Source organism: Setaria italica, chromosome II (genome assembly GCF_000263155.2).
Source record: "Setaria italica strain Yugu1 chromosome II, Setaria_italica_v2.0, whole genome shotgun sequence".
In the NCBI taxonomy this organism is placed as follows: domain Eukaryota; kingdom Viridiplantae; phylum Streptophyta; class Magnoliopsida; order Poales; family Poaceae; genus Setaria; species Setaria italica.
In genome coordinates, this window is record NC_028451.1 from 28,129,489 (window position 1) to 28,151,180 (window position 21,692).

Consider the following 21,692-nt stretch of genomic DNA (forward strand, 5'->3'; position numbering starts at 1 on the left):
TCTTGGGCGTCAAAACCAGCTGGACCAGCCAGGTGAACGTTGCCCCGACATTCCTGAGGCTGAAGGGCATCCGCATGAAGCAGTATGTTCCGAATAGTGTGATCAAGCTGGTCTGGGCTAGTTGTCTTCCGCCATCCATACTTGATGATACCTGGAGTAGGCGTCCAGGAAGCTGAGGTCCTCGCCCCCGGAAGTGGATTCCCCGATTTGATCAATGCGGGAGAGAGGGAAGCCATCCTTCGGGCAAGCCTTGTTGAGATCGGTGAAGTCTACACACGTTCACCACTTTTCATTGTTCTTCTTCACTAGGGTCGGGTTGGCAAGCCATTCTGTGTGAATGACTTTTCAAATAACATTTGTGCCAAGCAGTTTGCGCACCTTCATGCGGGCCACCTCCTTCCTTTCTGTCGACATCTTCCGCACCTTCTTCTTCCGGGGCTTCTTCTTTGGGTCCACATTCAGGTGGTGCTGGATCATGGCTCGGTCGATCCCTTGGAGATCAGAGGGGGACCAAGTGAAGTCGTCCTCATTTTCTCAGAGGAAGTCGAGGAGGGCCGCCTCCAGTTCCTCCAGAAGGTCGGCCACCAACTGCATCGTCCTCTCGGGCTGCTCCGACCGGAGCGCCACGATCTTGATTTCCACCCTCAGGGCGGGCCTTCGGGACATAGCGGGTGGATGAGGGCTCCCCGCTTTCCTCCAGTTGTGCTGGAGCCAACTCATTGACTTCTTGTTTCCCCGGGGCGCGCCCAATTTCTATGAGTCTGGCTAGCTTCTGATCTCCCAGCACCTTAATGATTCCTTTCGATCCTGGCATATTCATGGATAGGAAACCATGATGAGGAACGATGTAGAAGGTCTTAAGGAGGCATCTCCCGAATATAACATTGTATTGGTAGGGTACATCCACCATGTCGAAGAAGATGTCCTTCGTGTGGGCGTACTCGACAAGGTCGAAAGACACTGGTAGCCGGATCTAGCCCAAGGCCTTGACTGCTTGCCCTCCAAAACTGCGCAGTGGGGTTCTGGACCAAGTGAGTTGAGTGCAGGAGAGCTCCATTTGATTGAAGGCCGAGGTGAAGAGGAGGTTCGCTGAGCTCCCCCTGTCGATGAGAATATGCTGGACTTCCACCTCGATGACGCTGGCCGAGATGACGAAGGCATCAGCGTGGGGGTAGAAGGGTGCGTTACAGTCCTTCGCTCTGAAGGTGATCGGGATGGTGGCGTAGAGGGTGAGCAGGACCTGTGGGCGGTCACATGCTGGACCTCCTGCACGTACTCGCGCCGCTGGCGCTTGGACTCCAGGGGCTGTATGGATCCTCTGGAGATATGGAGGACCACGCGATGAGTCCCTACCACGTGCTGCACATCCTGGGCAAGCACCTTCTTCTTCGAGGTGGCAGAGGAGCCTGCGGCTGCCCCGGGGGTGGCAGCGGTGGCATCCCGTACGCCGCCGCGGCCAGCCACTGATGGGTGGGCTGCGGCATCGGCGTTGGAGGTGCGATGACCGAACCCATCGGTGGGGGAGGGGCAGTGTGCATGATGGCCCTCCCTGTGATGGAGGCCTTCCTGGTGGAGGTGGCTGCTTCGGCCTTGCAGGCGTTGATGGAGGGGCACTCTCGAGTGGTATGCCCTCCCCAGTGTTCGTGGATGATGCAATATAGTTTTGATGAATTCCCGTAACGAGTCTGACTTGACTCAGTTTGAGGCTTGGTGTTCCGAGACCTGAAGGAGGGTTTTCGAGCGTCGGAGGTCTTCTCCCTCTTTCGGTTCCCTCAGAATTCTTCCCACCCTCGGGAGGTCTCCACAGTTTGAACCTGCAGGTAGGAGCGACGGGCGTGGTCTTGCCACTTGCGCTGGTCGTCCTTCTCCCGGGGATGCTCCAGGAGGGAGTCATGATGCCTTCTCTCATGCCTCTTTGGCTAGGACTCTGAAGGGAGCTTCCATTGCGCCTCGTGGAGTTTGTCGTCCTCCCGCACGCGTACTCCTCCATCTTGCGCATGAGTTCCGACACGGTTTGAGGAGGGCATCGAGAGAGGCGTGGTCGAAGGGAGCCGTGGTGTAGCTCCTCCTGGGTGGCGGCGATGATGTTCCTCTCACTTAGGCCACTGGGTTGGCACTTCTCGTTGATGAAGCTCTTGACAAAGCTCCTGAGCATCTCCATCCTCCCTTGCTTGACGGCGAAGAGGTGCCCTAAAGTGACGGGGTCATCGTAGTTTCCCTAGAAGTTCTCCAGCATGTCTTCCCAGAGCTGCTCCCAGGAGAAGATCTTCCCGGCCTCGAGGGTGGTGTACCAGGTACGAGCCATGCCCGTTACAACCATCACAAAGCTCTTCTCCATGATGGCTTTGTTGCCTCCGACCGACTGGATCGCGGCCTCAAAACTCATGATGAAAGCCTTGGGGTTAGTATTTCCGTCATAGGGGGCGATCTGCGGCATCTTGAATCCCCGCGGCTAGCTGATGGACTGGAGGCTAGGGGATAGGGGGACTTGGGGTCATAGAGGGTATTTCTTCGGGCATGACCATCGGATACAACCCGGCTGGGAGGACACTCCGGATCGCCCACGCTCCCTTTCCCCGATGTGTCTAGAAATGCCTTGGCTGACTGGAGGGCTTCCAGCTCCTTCCGGAGTTCCTTAGCCCACCGCATGATGTCAGCTCTCTGACGTGGGTATTCCTCCTCCCTGGCCCAAGCTTCTTTGTTGATGGCCTCCCGGTTGGCCGTCTCCCTTTGCTCGCTCTTCCGTCGGGCTTGCTCTAGCTGAGCCTACAGGTCATCCACCTCTACTTCAACTTCTTGGGTCAATTGCTCCTCTCGGGAGCCAATGGCTTCGAGGCTGAAGGCATCTACCATCTCCTTCTCTCCGGCCACCAGGTTCGCTCCGGCCTCCAAGTCATCATCACTGATGCCCGCTAGCTCCTCATCGCCTCCCAGGTTGACCCTTTCTGGATCGACCCCGACGGCTGCTCCACCCTCCGGAGCTGCAGCCTTGGAGGGGTCTTTGGTTGTCGAGGGGAGAGGATCCGCTGGAGGGTCGATGGCTCCCTTCCCCTTCCGTCACTGCGGTGCCATGTGGCTTCTCAATCACTCTCATCCTCACAGATGGTGCCAACTGTTGGTGGTTACAAAATACCCAAACAGTAGAGGGTGGATCTAGAACAAGATATTTGTCCAAAGAGCTTTAAGTGGACTGAGTGGCTAGGATGTTGTGTTCTGCTTAGCCCATGACTCTTCTGATTTATAGCCTTAGCGAACGAGACCTTTTTGACCTAAAGACCCTTATGCCCTCGGTACGACGCCCTCGGAGGGAGACCCACTGGGAGGCAGCAGGGATAACAAGGTAAATGACCTCTCATGGGTACGGAGGTCCTTCGTACCTAGGGCTAATGTGGCAGCCCCTTTCCATATGGGGGCGGGCGTGGTGCGCCTCGTACCTAGGGCTGACACTGTGGTTGCCTTTTCTCTTTGAATGATGCCTGAAGGTAAAGATTCCCTTTCTTGGAGCACATCCTGAAGACCGGTCCTGGACTCTCGGCCTGTCAATCCCTCCCAGAGGGATGATGCCCCCGCCGGAATCAGGGGTCTTCCGAGAAAGCCTCGAACGACTTGGATGGGGGGCCCTCACCTTCCTTGCTATCCTGCGGGCTGTTCCACCCTCATCACCTCCCACCGGGGGCTTCGAGGTTCATCAGTTGGCCCCTGTGTGCTGCCTTCGGGGGACCCCCTTTTGCTTCCCTCCTTCATGACCTCCCGCCTTCCTTGCCTCCGTGGCCTAGGAAGGTGGTGGAAGGACGAGGTGATTTCCCACAAGGAGAGGCACCTCCGGAGGTACGGATTGCTCCGACGGGAAATGACCCCTCCGGCCTGTGATCTTGGACCAATTCACCAACACTTGGTTTTGCTGATTTGTCATGCCACGTTGGACAGTAGTGCCACGTTCGCATTTGGAGGCATGTCGCAATGAAGGCTGCCTCCGCCACTCAATGATGCTGGCCTTGGTCACCTCCCGAAGGTGACCAGCAGGGGATGGGGCCGCCTCCCGGTGGCATGGTGCATGGGGTCGGGGGACGAGACGAGGGCCTCTTCCCGGCGATAGGTGTAGCGTGTGCGGGGGCTTGGATTGGGACAGGGGCCACCTCCTGGAGGTGCGGTACGCAGCTTGGGGGCTCCTCCCGGCGGTGAGGCGAACGTGGGTTCGGTCCAAGACCGGGATCGTCTCCTGGTGGCAAGGCGCGCAGGATGGGAGAGGTGGGGAAAAGGCATGACATGTGGGGCCAAGATGTAATAGAGGGAGGGAGAAGAGAAAAAAAGGGGTACATAGCTTGACATGTGGGGCATTGCCATGTTGTCATCAATGTCAGCAACCATGGTGGCAAAATCACCTCTAAAACCACTTTAGGGGTTATTTAAATGGTATTGTGTACTTGATGAGGCTAAACATCTGGTTTTAGAGTTCACGGTGTGAAGTGTTCGACCTACAGTCGGGGGGTTATATAGACTTTTCCCTTTTATTCTATCTACTAGTACTTTTTACAGCGATCTATGAACTTGTTGCTCATCATGTATTTATATCATGTATTTATGTGGACTATGAACTCATTCCTTACTTTGTTAAACTTGTTGATTATTAGAAGTACAAGCATATAGTAGAGGTGCAATCTATGGGCCGGGCAACCCATGAGTACCCGCTAACCCGACAGGCATGGGTTTGGGTAAAATTCTAAACCCGTCGTAGGTATGGACTTTTAATGGGTTTAAATATTTTTCATGGACATGGACTTGGGATGGCAGAACCCAGCAGGTTTGTGCCCGCAAGGAATTAGAATTAGAAGGCAAAAAAGGAAGGAAAATGAAAATTGTATGGAAAGAAATAGAAAAGGAAGAATAAAAAAGAAACATCAAAGTTTTAATGTCTTTATAGCACCCCGCAAAGTTAGTCCATACAAAAAAAAGCGAAAATGAAAAATAAGTAGAACCAGGATAAAATAGAACAAAAAAGGAAAAAAGGGAAAAAGAAAAGGAAAACAAAAAGAACCATACTGTACCAATCAAAATACAAAATAAAATAAAGATTAGAAAAGGAGATGAATTACATGCATGGCATAAAATACTAAGGGAAGATTATAGAAAAAAGAGAAAACAATAAGGAATAGAATAGAAGAAAACAAATACAGGTAAGAAAAAAAAGGAAAACAAAAATAAAAACATGCCCCTGCATGACATCGGGCATGGCCATGTGCATTGTCCACTCCTATACTCCTTCAGCCAAAAAATGGCTTGCTGCTAGCTAGCTAGTATTGGGCTCCTGCTGGCTCATGGAAACAGGCTGAAAAACATGCACCAAGCAGCCGGCTAGTGCAACGAGCCATGTTATTGGGCTGATTCTGGAGCACACATTATTACACGAATTTGTCGCTTAATAAGCAACATGTGGAGCTGCTCCAACTCTGGGTGGAGCTGCTCCACTCCAGAACTCCATGTGGAGCCAACTCTGGGTGGAGTTGGAGCGGTCTAGATAGGGTGTTTGCCAGAAGAGTGCTCTCAGCTCCAAAAAAGACCAATTTCAATGTGGATTGCCATTGTTGCCCCCAATTCAAGCCCCACTTGTCAACCTTTCTATTCCCATCTTCTTCTTTCTCAGAAGGCGCGGGTAGGGGTGCGGGTGGCGCGATGGCGGGGGTCGGGCGGCCGGCGGTAGGGGAAGGGGTGCGGACACGCGGGAGGTGTGTCTCAGGGTGGCGGCCTGGTCCGGCGGTGGAGGAGCCCTACCCAGGCAAAATGGGAGCGGCGGGCTAGCGGGGTGCACGCTCGTACCGGTGGGGTAGGCGCGGACGGTGGAATGGTGAGGTGGGCGGCCAGGGCGTGCGACAGGGTAGGCGGACGGTGGGACGGTGGGATCCGTAGCGGGGCGAGCAGAAGGTGGGGCAGTGGGGGACGGTGGACGGCGGTGGGGGTCGGGTGGCCGGCGGTGGTCAGAAGGGGCAGCAGGAGGGGCCGCCCGGCGGTGTGTTGACGGGTGGCGGGGGAGGAAGATGGCGGCTGGTGGCGGGGGAGGAAGACGGCGGCTGGCGGCGGGGGAGGAAGACAGGCGCATGGGAGGGACTCACGGTGGGGAGGGGGCTCGGGAGAAAAGAAACGAACTTTTTTTTGTGTAACCAGTGGCATTGGTGGGTAATTACCCACCAACTCCATGAGGAGGTTCATATTGGGTGGTTTTGGAACTGCAAAAGAGGTGCTCCAAAACTCCACCCCCATTTGCACTACAGCTCTATGGAGTTGGCAGCTCCATGGAGTTTTGGAGTTGGGGTGTTTGGCTGAAAAATTGGTTGGAGTTGCTGGAGTTCAGCTCCAAAGCCATGCTAAACATACCCATAGTCGCACGCGGCCAGGGGAGAGATTCATGGGAGCGGCCTGCAGTTTCATGTCACTTGGATCGCTCGGGTTGCTTCAATGCAGAGGTAGGGGCAATGGCCCTGGTCGAGGGAACGCCAGGCCCCGTGTTGCTCGCGCTGGGGGCCATGGGCGACTCCCCCATCCGTCCACCTTAGACCCCACAGGCCTTGCTCCTAGCCTCCGCCGTCGCCGGAGTTGCCCACCGGAAGTCTAGTGCGCAGCGAGGAGGGCGGCGGTAGGGCCATCTCACCTTCTTCCTGCCTTTTCCCCCCTCTCTCGTGAGCTCTTCCTTCCTCCACGAGCATGGCCGGCGTGGTGGTGCTCCGGCGAGGTGGCCATGGCCGGCGTCTAGATCTACACAGGAGATGGCCGGATCCGTGAGTGGGGAGGCAGGATCTGCTGGCTCCCCCAAGCGATGGCTGCGACTGTGGCCAGGGTGGGTGGCCCCTCTACCGAGAATGCGCTTCGGCAAGACTCCGGCGTGCCTGTGGCTAGATCCGCTCTCGTGGTGGTTGGATCCGTGTCCTACGCTGCTGGATCGGCTCCTTCGGGTGGCTATTTGTTTTGGTCGGCCGGCGGGCAGGCGCCCCAACAACGGCTCGCCCCTGCCGTTGGGGGTCTAGCCCGTGCCGTCCGGCCTCGGCCTACGGCGCCAGATGCAAGCGCGTGCAGGTGTTGCGGCTGGCGGTGACGGCGATGGGATGTCCGCTGCGGGCACGGGATGGCAAGGTGGCGTCACTGCGGGGTGGCCTGCGGTGGCGCCGTACGCTGCCGCTGTGGCCACAGGCGCAGGAGGCAATTCGTGTGGGCCAGCCACGGCTCCATGCGGATATGGAGCCTGTGCCAAGACCATGCCGGAAGTCCATGCTGGATCCGTCCGGAAGGAAGCTGCAGTAGGCTCCGTCTGAATGGAATTTGCAAGGAGAAATCCTCTTCCGTGGAGGCGTTGTCAAGTCTTCTTCCATGCAGCTGCTGGTGCGGCCAATGCAGGTGGGCGGGTAACTGCAGGAAGAAATCCAAGCCCGGTGTTGCGCCGGTGCCGACAATGGCGACGCCTTCGAGTGCCGCTCCCCTCCATGGAGGCTTTGTCGATATGCCTCCTGCCCACTTGCTACTGTTGCTGCTTGCTTCCTAATGACATTGGTATCGTGTCCTCCCCCTGCCAAGATGTTGGTTGGTACTGCTGCTAAGGTCCCGCCTCCCTGTACCATTTTGTTAAGCTGTCACCATGAGCAGGAGTGTGATTATCGTCAGCGTCTCTACTTTGTCATCATCCTCCTTCCTTGATTGTACTGTCTCATCTTATGCCGGGTTAATGGGACCATGATCCCCTCTATTAGATCTCCTCATTCTCCCCTCGACGACCCTTCCTTCTTTGTGGTTTCCTCCCTAGAAAGGGCGTAGAAGGACGTCGATTGGATCCCGGATGATCCTCGAAGGCACTGCCATACAGACTGTCGTCTGTCAGCTTCAGCTTCAACTCAATTCTTCACAGTTGCCGAATGGAGATCGGTAAAGTATAGTTTAGTTGATGATAACATAGGCCAGTGAAAAGACGTCTTGCCCTTATTTGGTTGCATGTGTTGGCGTTTTGATCTTAATCTTCTTTTCTAGATTGGCACTGTGGGGTCTGTTTGGCCTTTTGTAACTGATACCCTCCTTTTTCCATTTTCTTTGCTGAAAACAGAAGTGTAAAACTTTGACCTACCAAAGGCCCCAGCAATGAAATCACGTGGGGATCCCCCATGACCCTAAAAAAATGCAGAGGCGGGGCAAGGCACGGAGTATCGTGGTCGGTTCACTCGTGTAGGACCGAGGAGGGGATAGGGACAGCCAAATCAAAGCAATGTGAATGGACGAACGATCAGATGGATGGAATTTTAAGGTGATCTGGATTAATTAGAAATGAGCTTTAAAGGTATTATTGCAAGCTAGCTTCAATTTTTCACAACCGATTTCGAGTAACCAGTATCGTCCTGTGTAATTCATTCTTCTCCCCGTACCTATTTTTCACGGTAGTCTTGGCTAATTCGGCTATTAGCTAATGCTAATGGAAGTCCTTTGGTAAATGCTAATATGGTTACTTGATGGTGCCATTTTTTTGCGACACCATTTAAATAGAAAGAATAGCGGTTGTGGGCAGGTTCGACCGTAAAAACTTACCAGCTAAGCTATGCTTAGTTAGCTTGATGATTCCATAGTGGTCCACTAAACTCTAACTATATCCACACCTAGCTTCATAAATTATAACAAAACCCAAATAAATTCACAAAATAAAAGCCCACACATTTTCCAGGTAACTCTGTCAGTTAGGTTTATTTATAACTAAATAACACACTTAATTCACATAATAAGTTCATAGTGATATGATACAAACTCCAATCTTCCTATTACAAAACAACCTTCAACATATAGCTTAAATATCTTCCGGAAATATACAAACACATATACACACATGCCCCTAAATCATGAAGAACAAACACATATATTCACACATGTAATGATACGGTTGATATACTAGTATATGCCTATACTCATAAATAGCTTAGATGGTTACTGAAAAACATATACAAACCATGCATTATTTCACAAGATGGATGCAATGCAGCTATAGATATACTATATTTATGCAATCATCTTTGTTTCCCTCTCACTTCTTTAGTACCTGCTTCCAAAGGCCATCCACATCATCCATGGTTGCCATGGATTCCGGTGCTGTGGACACCGTCGATGATAACTCAACGGTGTTGACATGGTCGGGGTTGTTCAGCCCAACGTCCTTCTGTGACACCATTGGTAGCGAAGGCGGTGTAGCCATGAAGCTGGCAGCACCTAATGCTCCCACGCCCATCTGATGGTAGAAGGACATTGGCGGCAGATGGGCCATCGGGTCCCCAAACAACGTGTCATTCATTTGAAGCCCAGCACTGCCCATGCCTGCCATAGGTGGCATCAGTGGTGGCACCGATGAGGAGCTCGCTCCAGCGGTGGAGTAGTACGATGCTACAGGGTCCATGGTGAATGCCGGTGGGATGGGAAATTGCATCGGCATGGGCATGGTGATGCTACTTTGTTCCATCCCACCACTAGTCATAGCCATGTCGTACAATGATGGCGTAGGCACAGATGCCTTCTTGATCCCTGTGTTCTTGTGGAACACACGACAGACCACCCAATCATCCTGCTTGAATTTCATATGTAGAACATCAAAAAACAATTATTAGGGTAACCAAAGAAAGAAGTATGGATGCATGCTAGGCCATGTTTAGTTACTCCCAACTTCCAACTTTGACACTATGCAAAAAGAAGATTCCCCATCACATCAAACTTGCGGTACATGCATGGAGTACTAAATGTAGATGAAATTAAAAAGTAATTGCACAGTTTTGTTGTACTTTACGAGACGAATCTTTTGAGCCTAATTAGTCAATATTTGGACAATAATTCACAAATACAAACGAAACGCTACAGTGTGCTACAGTGCTGTAACAGTAATTTGGCACCTCCCAAATTGGCCAACTAAACAAGGCCCTAGTGCTGCTACTACCTTGGAAAGAAGCGGAGATTCCATGGTGGCATCGGAGTTTGAGCTTGATGTGGGGCAGGGGAGCTTGCTGCTATGTTGGAGCCTAAACTCGTGCATGACCCAGTTGGTTTTTTCGCCCCTAGGAGCTCGTCCCTTGTAGAAGACAAGTGTCTTCTTCATGCCAATGAGCACCGGTAGTGGTACACCTACTTTGGTCCCGTATATCTCCTTATCCTTACCGGTGGCCTTCCAATAGCCCGCCTCTGTGGCCCGATTTGCCCTCATCCCTGTCGGGTACTTGCGGTCCTTCTGATAAAAGAAGTACCATTCCTTTTCTCTTCCCATCTTCGCCTTTACTACACGAATCAATTCAAAGCATCATTAATTCAAAACTCACAACAGCATGAATCCATGGACCAAACAAGGTGTATATGTATAGAGATTGCGTATGTACCCGGGAGTTCCCATGGCTCGGTTCTATTGAGGTTGACCTCTCCAATGGCGACGCATGTGAAGCTCCTCTGTAGCACCTTGGGAGTGAGATAGAAGGTGATGATCTCCTCGTCACTAGGGTGGAACCGGAACCCTGGAGGTAGCTCAAGGTTGCCGTCAGGTTGCTGCATGTGGTGGTCTCCCATGGTTCTCTTGCTGCAAATGATGAAGATAATCAACAAACTAAGAAAACGATTGCACTAAGCAATAAGGAATACGTACGTAGGTACTTAAACAAAGAGTAGGAAACCGTACATGTGCAAACACTTCTTCATCTGCTAGTCAGTCTGTATCTCTTAGACGGAGCTTCAAGACGGATGCTGGAGGAGTTATTGTGTCTAAAAATTGGCCAGGGAGTGCAATGGCTTTAATAGGATAGAGGCGTGTATAGGGAAATCGCTTATTGCAGAAGCCTGCCTCTCCACGACCACCTCCCCCTCTTTATCTGTTGTTGTCTATTTCTACTAGCAATTGTAAGTATGTTCTTTCCAACTGTGACATGCTTGTCCTCACGCACCACATTGTCACTTTCGCACTAGGGGCCATGCCTGCTAGTGACAGATGCCCTAGCATCTAAAGTTCTCTGCTGCTTGCATGCCTGTTGTGATCCCTCCGGTTTGCATGCCTTGGTTTGTGATTCCAGTGGACAAAAATGCATTGCCCATGCATATCCCGCCCCTAGTCATCTGCCACAGCAGTATTATGTGGCTGGCCTTTGTCGAGATATGCACGTGTAGGTTGTTGCTCCGATTACCGCAAGACCTTTGTGATGTAAAGTAGATAGACAAGCGTGGGGTTCAAGTTACCATCACGGGGCAATGCGCATCCATTTTGGACAAGATTAGTGACGGGTCATCGTGATCTAGTTGGCGATTGTTCTAGAGCGTCATGTTTTTCACTCAATCAGATTAGGTGTAAAGAGAATGTGTGTATGCTGTATTGTATCCATGTGGTGTACCGTGTGTGTATGTGCTGTCTATTGTGGTGCATGTAGACACCATGATGTATCTATCCAATGGACATTGTATTACATGTGTTTATAGTCACACAGAAACCATGCACATACACATCATTGCCCAACTGCCAAGTGTACTTCGATGCAAGTGTGCTCGAGGTTCCCTTGCGTGCCAGCCTAGGAAACTATGGGCAGCTAGCTGGTTATTTGATCTAGCAGGTGGCGGACAAGAGACGGATATTGCATGCATGTGTGAGATATTTTGTTTTTCTTTTTTCTTACTTTAAGGAATTAATTTAATAAAGGTGCACTATGATCCATCGATCACATTGTGCGTGCATACAGATCACTACTGTTCGTGCCTACGTGCCTTCAAGGCCAGGTGAAATGGCATGACATGCTCGCTTTACAAAGAAAAGTTGCCAGATGAATGTACATGCTTGTTAATCGCTTGGCTTTTGGCTGAGCCCTCGGTAGTGAATCTTGTCATGGCCCAACCTTAAGCTATCCATCCAGTATCTATCACTACAAACTATATGGCCACCGAATGTTTGATGGATTATCAGCTAGAGAATGTATGCGTCATTACTCTCTTTTTTTTTTCGTGGCACATGTCTCAGCTAGTTGTGATTTCATGTCGGTACAAAAATTAGGAAAGTGATTATAAAGTCACATGGAAATCACATAGCTCTAACAATGCGTTTGCATTGAGCACAGCCTGTCTCGCTAACCTATTTCACCCCCAGTTGGTGAGAAGAATAACCAGCATGCTACCGATGCTCATCAAAATACACTGTATCCCCTACCAATCAACACTTGGCCATGCATGTGGACCGATAGCGCGCCACCATGGTAACGTATCCTACCAATGGTTGTCTAACACTCTGGCCATACCTTTAAGTCTATTAATCGCCATCTAGATAGACCTCCCTAAACCAAGCCCTAATTAATTAACCTCATATATAGGCAACATACATGGCCGTGGACTAAACGACCACTGCTGCTAGGGAAAGGGCCGACCACCGCTAGCGAAAGGGCCTTCTGTACAATTTCGGTTTCGCAACAGGTATTGCCAGTTCGGTACTAAAGGAGGGAGCCTTTAGTACCAGTTGAAATAACCGGTACTAAAGGGGTATTAAAAAAAAATTCAAATCCCCCCGCTGGATCCGCTCTCCCCAGCTCCTGCCCCGCCACCAGCCCCGCCGCCCCCGCCCTCCAGCAGCCCCCCGCCGCCTCCACCCCGCCACCCTCGCCCCACGGCCCCCTCCCTCCCATGGCTCCCACCCCCGGCCCCCGTCCCGCCACCGGCCCCCGCCACCCCTACCCCGCCGCCGGCCCCCGCCCTCATGCCGCCCCCTCCTTCCCACGACCACCGCTCCCGCTGCCCCCGCCCACCCGCCGCCGCTCTCACCGTCCGCTGCCGCCACCTCAGCTCGCCCCACCATTGCTCCTCACTGCCGGTGAGGGGCGAGCGGAGGGGGGAAGGGAGGAGAGGCAGAGGAGGAGAGGAAGGGTGGGGGTGCTGAGAGAAAGAGAGGATGAGGAGGGAGGAAACGGATGGATAAGTGGTGGTCGGTAGCGAGTAGCAGGGGGATGGATAAGGCGGCGGATGGGAGCTCTTGGTACCGGGTGGGAGCTCCACCCGGTACTAAAGGTCATCCATTAGTATCGGGTGGAGCCCAGTACTAATGTGCCTTAGGGGGTGTTTGTTTCCTAGGGGCTAAATTTTAGCCCCTGTCATATCGGATGTTTGGTACTAATTAGGAGTATTAAATATAGGCTAATTACAAAACTAATTGCATAAATGGAGGCTAATTCATGAGATGAATCTATTAAGCCTAATTAATCCATGATTTGACAATGTGGTGCTACAGTAACCATTTGCTAATGATGGATTAATTAGGCTTAATAGATTCATCTTGTGAATTAGCCCAGAGCTTCTACAATTAGTTTTATAATTAGCTCATGTTTAGTCCTCCTAATTAGCATCCAAACATTCGATGTGACAAGGGCTAAACTTTAGCCAAGGATCCAAACACGCCCTTAGGGCGTTTAGTACCGTGTGGAGACTCCACTCAGTACTAATGGGTGACCTTTAGTACCACTTGGAGCCCCCAACCGGTACTAAAGGGGGTCACAGGGTACTATACATTAGGCCCGGTACTAATGCTCATATTAATACTAGATCCAATTGCAACCGGCACTAAGGTGCTGGACGGAAGGCCTGGACGGCAAGTTGTAGAGATATGCTAAACATTAAAAAAATAATTGCTCAGACCATCTCATCATACCCAGTCTTCACAACTTTGACCTCTGTTGTCTAGTTCTGTATTCTGTTGTGATTCTTTTAGTAAGCTCATATTTCTATGTTCAGTTTTCTCCTAGAGTAAATCATGTTTGAGATTTGGTTTATTTGTAAAGATCACTAGTTCGAACTACTGAATATTGAACCAAGATGATCACTAATAACCAAACAAAATAGTAGGAGGACATCAACATGGTCTCTGAAATGTACATAATTTCTAACGAATGGCTTGGGTTGCCATAAATACACATCTAGGCTCATTTGGTGATGAGAATATGACAAGCTAAAGATAGTTTTTGTTGTTTAGAAACTAGTTTTAATATTTTTGGAAAGTGGCATGGTTTAGGCCAAGTATTCACGCGTTATTAACCCAAGTTCAAGCTCACAACCAGCTAGAATGGTTTTGGGCCCAAATGGATATGACCCACAGCAGAATGACCATTTGTTGTTAGTGAGTAAAAAGAAAAATTGCTATATGTGGGTTGGTAATTTAGTATCACTTTATATATGGAGCAATATATAGTGCTCTTCCACTAGAACCTGGATGCCGCAGAGTGTGGGGATGAATAGCCTTTTCTAGAATTTCAACAAAAACTCGCATAGGAATTAGTCTGCCGCAATTTTCCCTTGGATGTAACGGAAATTCCCGCTTGGTACTGGAAATTTCCAGTTCAATGTTGGAAAAAACTGTTACAGAGAAATAAACCGCAACTAAACTATGATTATGCACTTCTAAGCAAATCTAACATTTATCACATGTATTTGATGATGTGTATAATATAAGCTTTCTAACCAATTACCGAAAATCAAATGCTCATGAAAAGATTAATTGGGACGAATCAACAGAAATTTAATTAACAAGAACAATAAAAAACACAAATAAGCACTCAGACAAATCCAAAAAGGACACTATATCTCCATTTGAGGAGATCACAAAGAGTTGGGTCTACATCCTTTCCTCAACCCAGTCGATCAAGATTAGGTCACCGTACCCTACTATGGTTTTCTTGGTGAGGAAGGTAACAAACTTCTCTGCAGCACTCCACACGAGTTGGGTGCCCGGCGGATGATGCCTAGATGGCTAGGGGTCACAAATAAAGCTTCAAAGTAACAAATGCAATCGCAACCGGCTTTACTCAAGACCTCAAATTCTAAAGATAGGGAGCGTAAGCTCAAGCCACTCAAAAGCTTCCATCTCTGACACAAACTCACAAATTTTCACTAGGATTTGAACCAAGGAGTTTAGAGAGAGAGGAAATGTCTAGGTGGACTCAAAATGGTAGCTGTTACTGCTCGGCCACCGGAAATGTCTGCCGCCCATCAGAAATTTTCGATGCCAACACCGCCCAAAGCCAAAAATCTCCACGCATCTGAGACACTTCAAACCAATCAAGCACGCATCTATCTTAATAGTACAACATTTCCCTATACTAAAAAATAAAATCCTAATAAACTCTAGATCTTTGTGTGAGCAAAATGCCGCTTTTGTTTTCATTTTTGAGTCTCCAAAAATCTTGAAATGCTTCATATATAGAACTAACACATGTTCGTATCCTTAATTGTTAGGTCTTTAATTGATTTATCATTAATCAACCAAAACCTACTTAGGGGCCTGGATGTACTCGTCCATTTCAAGGTGATGGAGTTTGGATATGTTCATGTGCACTAGATAGTTCTAACAAGCCACCAAATTGCTACTAATAGTGGCCATCTAAACAAATGAGCACAAGATTTGAGAGTGATTAGTACTTAGTTTATGCATCTAGAGAGTGGTCTCCGGATCTTACTGCCTAGAGAAGGATTAAGGAGTGATCTAATCATATATTCCTTATATTTTTTTCGAACGGGTTTTGGAGGACAAAAACAATCATTATTGACAAGGCTAGATTGGATCAAGGAGCTAGCTAGGACGTGAGAAATATAGAGCTAGATGATCTCATATATATATGGAAAAATGGAAGCGTCCAAGTGAATCTCGCTGCTGCCGGCCAGCTGATGACCAGCAGTACGTAGTACGAGGTAATAGTAGGAGATACATCGCGTGAAGGATTCCTGGCCTCTGAGGGCATTAGTTACTGTAGTATATGCGAGTACTAAAAAAATGACCAACCGCTACATGCCTACACGTTGGTTTCGGTGACGTCCGGTGAATGGCGGATGCGTGTCAGTTCGTGTTCGGCGCTTGCTCGAGAAGGTGTGGGCCCGACCTCGCCGGTCGCACGTGTCCTACGTGCGGGAAATAAATTGGGTGGGGACGGTCCCACTAGTTTCTCGGTGAGGAGCCCCTCCCATCTGGTGTCGCGTGGCTTTCTCAGAGATCCGATGCACAGGTTCTCGCTCGCGCTCGCCCAGACGCCCTGGCTCGCAGCACAGGTTCGTACAGGCGCTCTCGCACCGACTCGCACACGCGCTCGCTCGCACCGTGCTTAATATGTGAATCTAGTTCAGTAATCCTCTTATGTGGTATAAAAAAAGAAAAATGATAGCAGAACAGGGTGCTATGTAGTAATCTGAAAAAACAAATTATATGATCCTATAAATAGCTGGTTCTTCTAAAACAATATAGATAAGTTTACATATCCCAACTGACACAGCTCAGACGAAAAATAAGCATCAGTGAAAATAAATTTCTGGTGTAACACAATAAGGTTACATATTTTCTTTATTTATACATTAAGTCGAGAATTAATGTGACTTACCATAATACGAAATATTACGTCCTCAGTTAAATAAATTATTTGCAATCTAGCACACACTTGAAAACTCATGATGATCAAAGGACGTGAAAACTCATGATGATCAAAGAACGTGAAAAAATATATACCTGCGTTGGCTGCATTACGTTGTGTGCTAAGGCAGGCACAGATGACACCATAGGCGACAAGTCAAGAACGTTGTTGTTCTCATGGTTTCCTACCGCTATTGCAGCTACTACATGTGGGGAAGCTTCTCTTGTGGTGGAGTGCAGATTGCTATCCTCGTGGTCTTCTTCTTTCATGACGGTTGATACGGCTGTGATGATCAGGTCCAAATCATTTAACATATTGTTAAGATCTTCAGGGAAGGAAGCAGTTTCAAGCAAATTATGTAAACAAAAGAAAATTTGAACCTTAGGTAGATGAGAGGGATGGCGCCGGACGCCGATTGCGCAGCCTTGAACGAGACAACTACGTCGGCAGATGAGGCTACGGTGCCGGAAAATGGTGGTAGCATCGGTGGCATGCAAGGGATGCGGCGGTGGACGACGGAGGATGCGACGGCGGCAGCGGACTGCACGGGGCAAGCGAGAAGGGCTTCCGCCAATGTGGCGACTCATGGGCCTGGGCGCGCGTGAGGCAATTTCCAAGCGAGCGAGCGCCTGTGCGAGCCTGTGTTGCGAGCCGGTGCGAGAGAGCGCCTATGCGAACCTGTGCTGCAAGCGGGACGCCTATGCAAGCGCGATCGAGAGCTTGTGCGTCGGATCACCGAGGAAGCTACGCGGCACCCGATGGGAGGGATCCTCACAGAGAAACTACTGGGGACGGTCCCCACCCAATTTATTTCCCTATGTGCGGAGGCTTTGAAACATCGTCCTTGCATCACGATTACTTCGGCGAACTCTCGCTCGCCGTCCCCTTTCATCCTCCCTCGCTCGGCAGTCACCATTGCCTCTCTTACGTGCTTTTACCCGCACCGCCACTAGCTCATGACCTACGGACCTCGCCCCCACTGCTCGCGTGCACCAACGCCACCGCCATCGCCCACGCAGCCGCGCCCTCTCTCTGTTGCCACCCGCACATGACTCCGCCACTCGACCCGTCATCGTCGTTGCCTCTTGACAAACTTGATCTCCCCTGAGCACTTCACTCTTGAGACCCGTCCCTTAGTCTCTCCCATCGTTGTGTTATCTTATCCTCAATTTGTGCCCCATCCACGCCGCCGCTGCCTCCTGTGGCCACAATTGTGCTTCTTTAGTTCCAACGCGAGTGACGCCCCCTTTTTGCTCCCCTGCCTTTGGATGTGGGCATGTCTGGAGGCATATGTGCAGTTACGCGGGGATTTGCCGCAGTTGAGCCCACGCCACCCGCTCACCACCGACCGCACTGGCCGCTGGCGAGGAGCCAGGCGACCCTCTCCGACGGCCTCTCCTCCAATCCCTCCTATATGATATCAGTGACGAGCGCTGAAGACGCCGTTGTCAACCACGCCAGTGCCATTGTCTCCGCTAGCGACATGACGTCCAAGAACTCATGCTACTATAGACACCTTACTCTTGCTACCCAGTGTCACATAAATTGACCATTTCTCCCATCTTTGATCTGTTTGATTCTTTGCCTTATTGCCTGTATGCTCTGCATCAGAGAGGGTTCTAATCTACATTTTCTCTTCATCACTGTTTACGCTGAAGCTCGTACTCTACAGGTGCGGCGTAGGGCGCCAATCTTGCTAGTAATTAAACACGCACGCACGTGCACACGTACGCACGGCTGCCCTTTGGTACCCGTACGCTAGCTGCCCACCGTTTTGGGAAGAACTGGTGGCGTTTGGTTCCCTTTGCTTATTTTTAGCACGTGTCACATCGAATGTTTAGATACTAATTAGGAGTATTAAACGTAGACTATTTACAAAAACCCATTACATAAGTGGAGGCTAAACGGCGAGACAAATCTATTAAGCCTAATTAATCCATCATTAGCAAATGTGTACTGTAGCAACACATTGTCAAATCATGGACTAATTAGGCTTAATAGATTCGTCTCGCTGTTTAGCCTCCACTTATGTAATGAGTTTTGTAAATAATTTATATTTAATACTTCTAATTAGTATCTAAATATTCGATGTGATGGGTGCTAAAAATAAATCATGCAACCAAACCAGACCTAACAAGGTACGAGTCCAAGGTAAACCCTATGGTTGCAACCTTGTCAGCATTGGCATGCGACCTCTCGATCCTGCAGCCTGCTCTCCAGCCTGCGTCGGTGCACAATTGCACATGCATGAGAATCCCACTGCACCGTACCCTGATTCGCGGGCCCGCATGCATGGCTCTCTAGGAGGTCTAGCTAGTCCATTCCTCGATCATACGTGGTGCGTGGCCTTTGTCGCCGCTACCAAGTCAACGAGTTGCTTGCGCCAGCGTAGCGGCATCATCTCCCATCATGCATGCTTCCTCCGTTTCAAATTATAAATTATTCTAACTTTTTTAAAGAGTTAAAATATCTCAAATTTAATCAAATTTATACAATAAAGTACTAGCATTCATGATATTAAATAAATACAATTAATTTTTTTATTAAATATATTTTTATAGTATATCTATTCGGTGTCATAGATCTTTGTGATTCTCTCTATAATTTTTATCAAACATAAAATAATTTAACTCTCCGATATAATTTGGAACGTTCATAGACGAGTTGCTCTTTGATCACACCGAGGCTCCGGTCGATCGATCGAGCGGAACGGTGGTGCTGCGGGCGGGGAGTGGGAAGACGCGCGCACGGGTGCAGGTACGCAGCCGCTGGCCGTGACGTCCATGGCGCGACCGGCCGGCGCCGCGCTGCGGCTGGCGGCGGTGGCAGTGCTGCTGCTCGCCTCCGTGTTAGCGACCGCCGCCGCTCGTGATGATGATGGTGACGACGCGGTGTTGCGTGACGGCGGCGGCGCGAAGATGACGATGGTGACGATGGGGATCGGGGGCGAGGCCACTGTCGTCGTCCGGCAGATCGCCAAGGTACGTAGCTAGCTAGTCTACCTCTGTCTAGCTAATCTAACTACCTTTGGCCGGCTTCTTGCCAAAGACCCCTCGCATATTAATACAAATGTTCTGTCTAACTAATTAAACTCGCATATCAATACAAATGTTCTGTCTAGCTAATTAAACTCGTATATTAATACAAATGTTCAGGTCGGCTTCTTGCGTTCCATAATCTCACCTTCAAAAAAAATCAACTACTTTTGGTCGGATCGACTGACATGATGTCAGACCGATCCTGTGTCGTGTCGCAAATCTCTGTGCTTCATTACGTATCATACCTAGCCTAGATTTTAACAGGATTTTTATTTCTGGTTTTGGATCAATTCTTCCCTTAATTAGTTATGTTCCTCTGCTCGTCTTCCATAATTAATCTGTGTCGGCATTTTTTTTATTGAAAATCTGTGGCGGCATTGGCATGCTACACACGGTCTATCCGAAGATTGCAATATTCTTTTGATTATTAGCTTGCAAGTTAGTGAACCTTATATTGCAACCAGGGTTTTCAATTTCTCGACTTTTACTTTTTTTTTGTTCCCATCGAGATCAACAAAATTGATATTCTTTGGTCAAATATTTGCTAAACTTTGAAAAAAATAATATTTAGAAAGGTTATTATTCAGAGTTGTACACAAATGTTATTCATGACTTGGTTCATAGACCAATGGTTTGGCTACTTTAGCTCACAACAGAAGTATTAGGTCCTGTTTGGCAACTTTGGATTATTTTACACCTGCAAATGAATTACACCTGTAACTTCCTGTGCACAAGAAAACAGACGTATTTTTCCTCCCCTGGACACTATTGTTCGGGTGGGGGAGAAAACAACCGTGCAGATTACTAAGTACTCCAGAAAACTATAGCCTAAACTGCAGCAATGCAGGCCTAGAAAGCGTCAAATCGGAGCTTAAAACTAATCAAATTTCATATCATAGCTCATATTGGAGCATGAAGTTTCAGGTCAATGTGTCAGATTATTGTCAGAATTCGGAATCAGATTGGACCTCAAGTGCAATGAAATTCAAATCAGTAGCTCAGAGCTGAACTTGGAGTTGCTGTGGACATGGACACATCAAAATTAACGAGCCACTGAATCGAGGTGGCATCTTGTGGTGTTTTTAGTGAAGTTTTGTCGCAATTCTTTTCTTCACGTAGGTAAAATCTACTTTTCCTTACTCGTAAAGAAAATCTACTTTTACTCTGATGAAATGCGAACACAAACATTAGGCATCCAAGAAAGAAGTAAAGATCGAAATTGAATTATTGTTATCGGGTGGAAGATCAATTCATAACGACAAGACTTTCTATTCGTCGTCTTTTTGTTGATATTTGGATTTCATTTGTTCTCTTGTTGGAGGGGCCTTTCTCTTTTCGATGCACAAGATCTGACCTTTGACGGTGATTCTTGTTGGAGAAACTATATCCATCTGGTACGTGAGATCTAACCTATTAGTTTTTTGCTGTTATTATAGGAGTTTTCTTCGTCTAATACATGAGATCTCATCTCCAACTTGTGCTGTTTTTAGGGGCATTTTTAATCCAACGTGGAAGATCTTACATACCTTGAGTCGGTGGTGCACTGGTGCTCGACGGAGAGGCTTTGATCATCGGGTCGGGGTGCCCATTTGGTTATTTAGGAGCCTTTTCGTTGAAGTTCGGATCTGCAAGGTAGGGCACCTTTGGTTTCTTGCTTGCTTCGCTGGTCTTACCTCGCCTAGTAAAGTTAACCTTGTTAGCGGAGGAAGGATGGAGAGTCAAACGGCCTGTTCGCTTCAGCTTATAAGCCGGCTGAAAAGCTGAAACGGCTGATTTGTTGTGAGAGGAAAACACTGTTTGGTGGCTGATAAGCCGGCTGAATAAGCTGAAGCGAACAGACCGAAAATAGCTCGTCAGAACCTGGCAAGGAATCCAAGCACAAGAACTATTCCAACTTCTTGATCAGCGAGGCTAGATGAGGTCAAGCGAGGATCCAAACGTGCCCGTAGTTTTATAGATATCACACACGCTCTTACCTCCTATATGAATTTCACATATTCCTACTAGTGTATTGTGGATATCGCACCCTCTTCCTCTATTAAACGTTAAAACCCAAAAGAAAGCATATCTTTTTTTCTTTTTCCAAAAATCCTATAGACAGATGATAAAAAGATCCGCTACAAATCCAAATCTTTTTTCTCCTGAAAAAAGAAACTGATTTCACCCTTCCAAAAAAATGCGCATGCACCCTCCAAATTGACGAATATTACCTTCTAATCTAGAGAGAGGACTGATGACTGACGTGCTGTTTTTT

General features: G+C 48.9%; 1 protein-coding gene across 1 annotated transcript; it reads right to left on the minus strand.

The window, feature by feature from the left end:
• Window positions 1–8,762: 8,762 nt before the first annotated feature.
• LOC101770239 (protein CUP-SHAPED COTYLEDON 1) lies at window positions 8,763–10,543 on the minus strand. Its single transcript, XM_022823743.1, has 3 exons — window positions 10,374–10,543; window positions 9,941–10,275; window positions 8,763–9,574 (listed from the first exon to the last, which is right to left on the minus strand). Exons 1-3 carry the CDS (start codon window positions 10,540–10,542, stop codon window positions 9,044–9,046), a joined length of 1,035 nt encoding a protein of 344 aa, XP_022679478.1. The 5' UTR covers window position 10,543; the 3' UTR covers window positions 8,763–9,043.
• Window positions 10,544–21,692: the final 11,149 nt, after the last annotated feature.

Coding starts and splice junctions, on each gene's coding strand:
- LOC101770239 (XM_022823743.1), bottom strand. CDS start 10,542: ATGCAGCAACCTGACGGCAACCTTGAGCTACCTCCAGGGTTCCGGTTC. Junction 10,276..10,373: donor CGAGCCATGGGAACTCCCGG/GTACATACGCAA, acceptor TGATTCGTGTAG/TAAAGGCGAAGATGGGAAGA. Junction 9,575..9,940: donor AATCTCCGCTTCTTTCCAAG/GTAGTAGCAGCA, acceptor AAATTCAAGCAG/GATGATTGGGTGGTCTGTCG.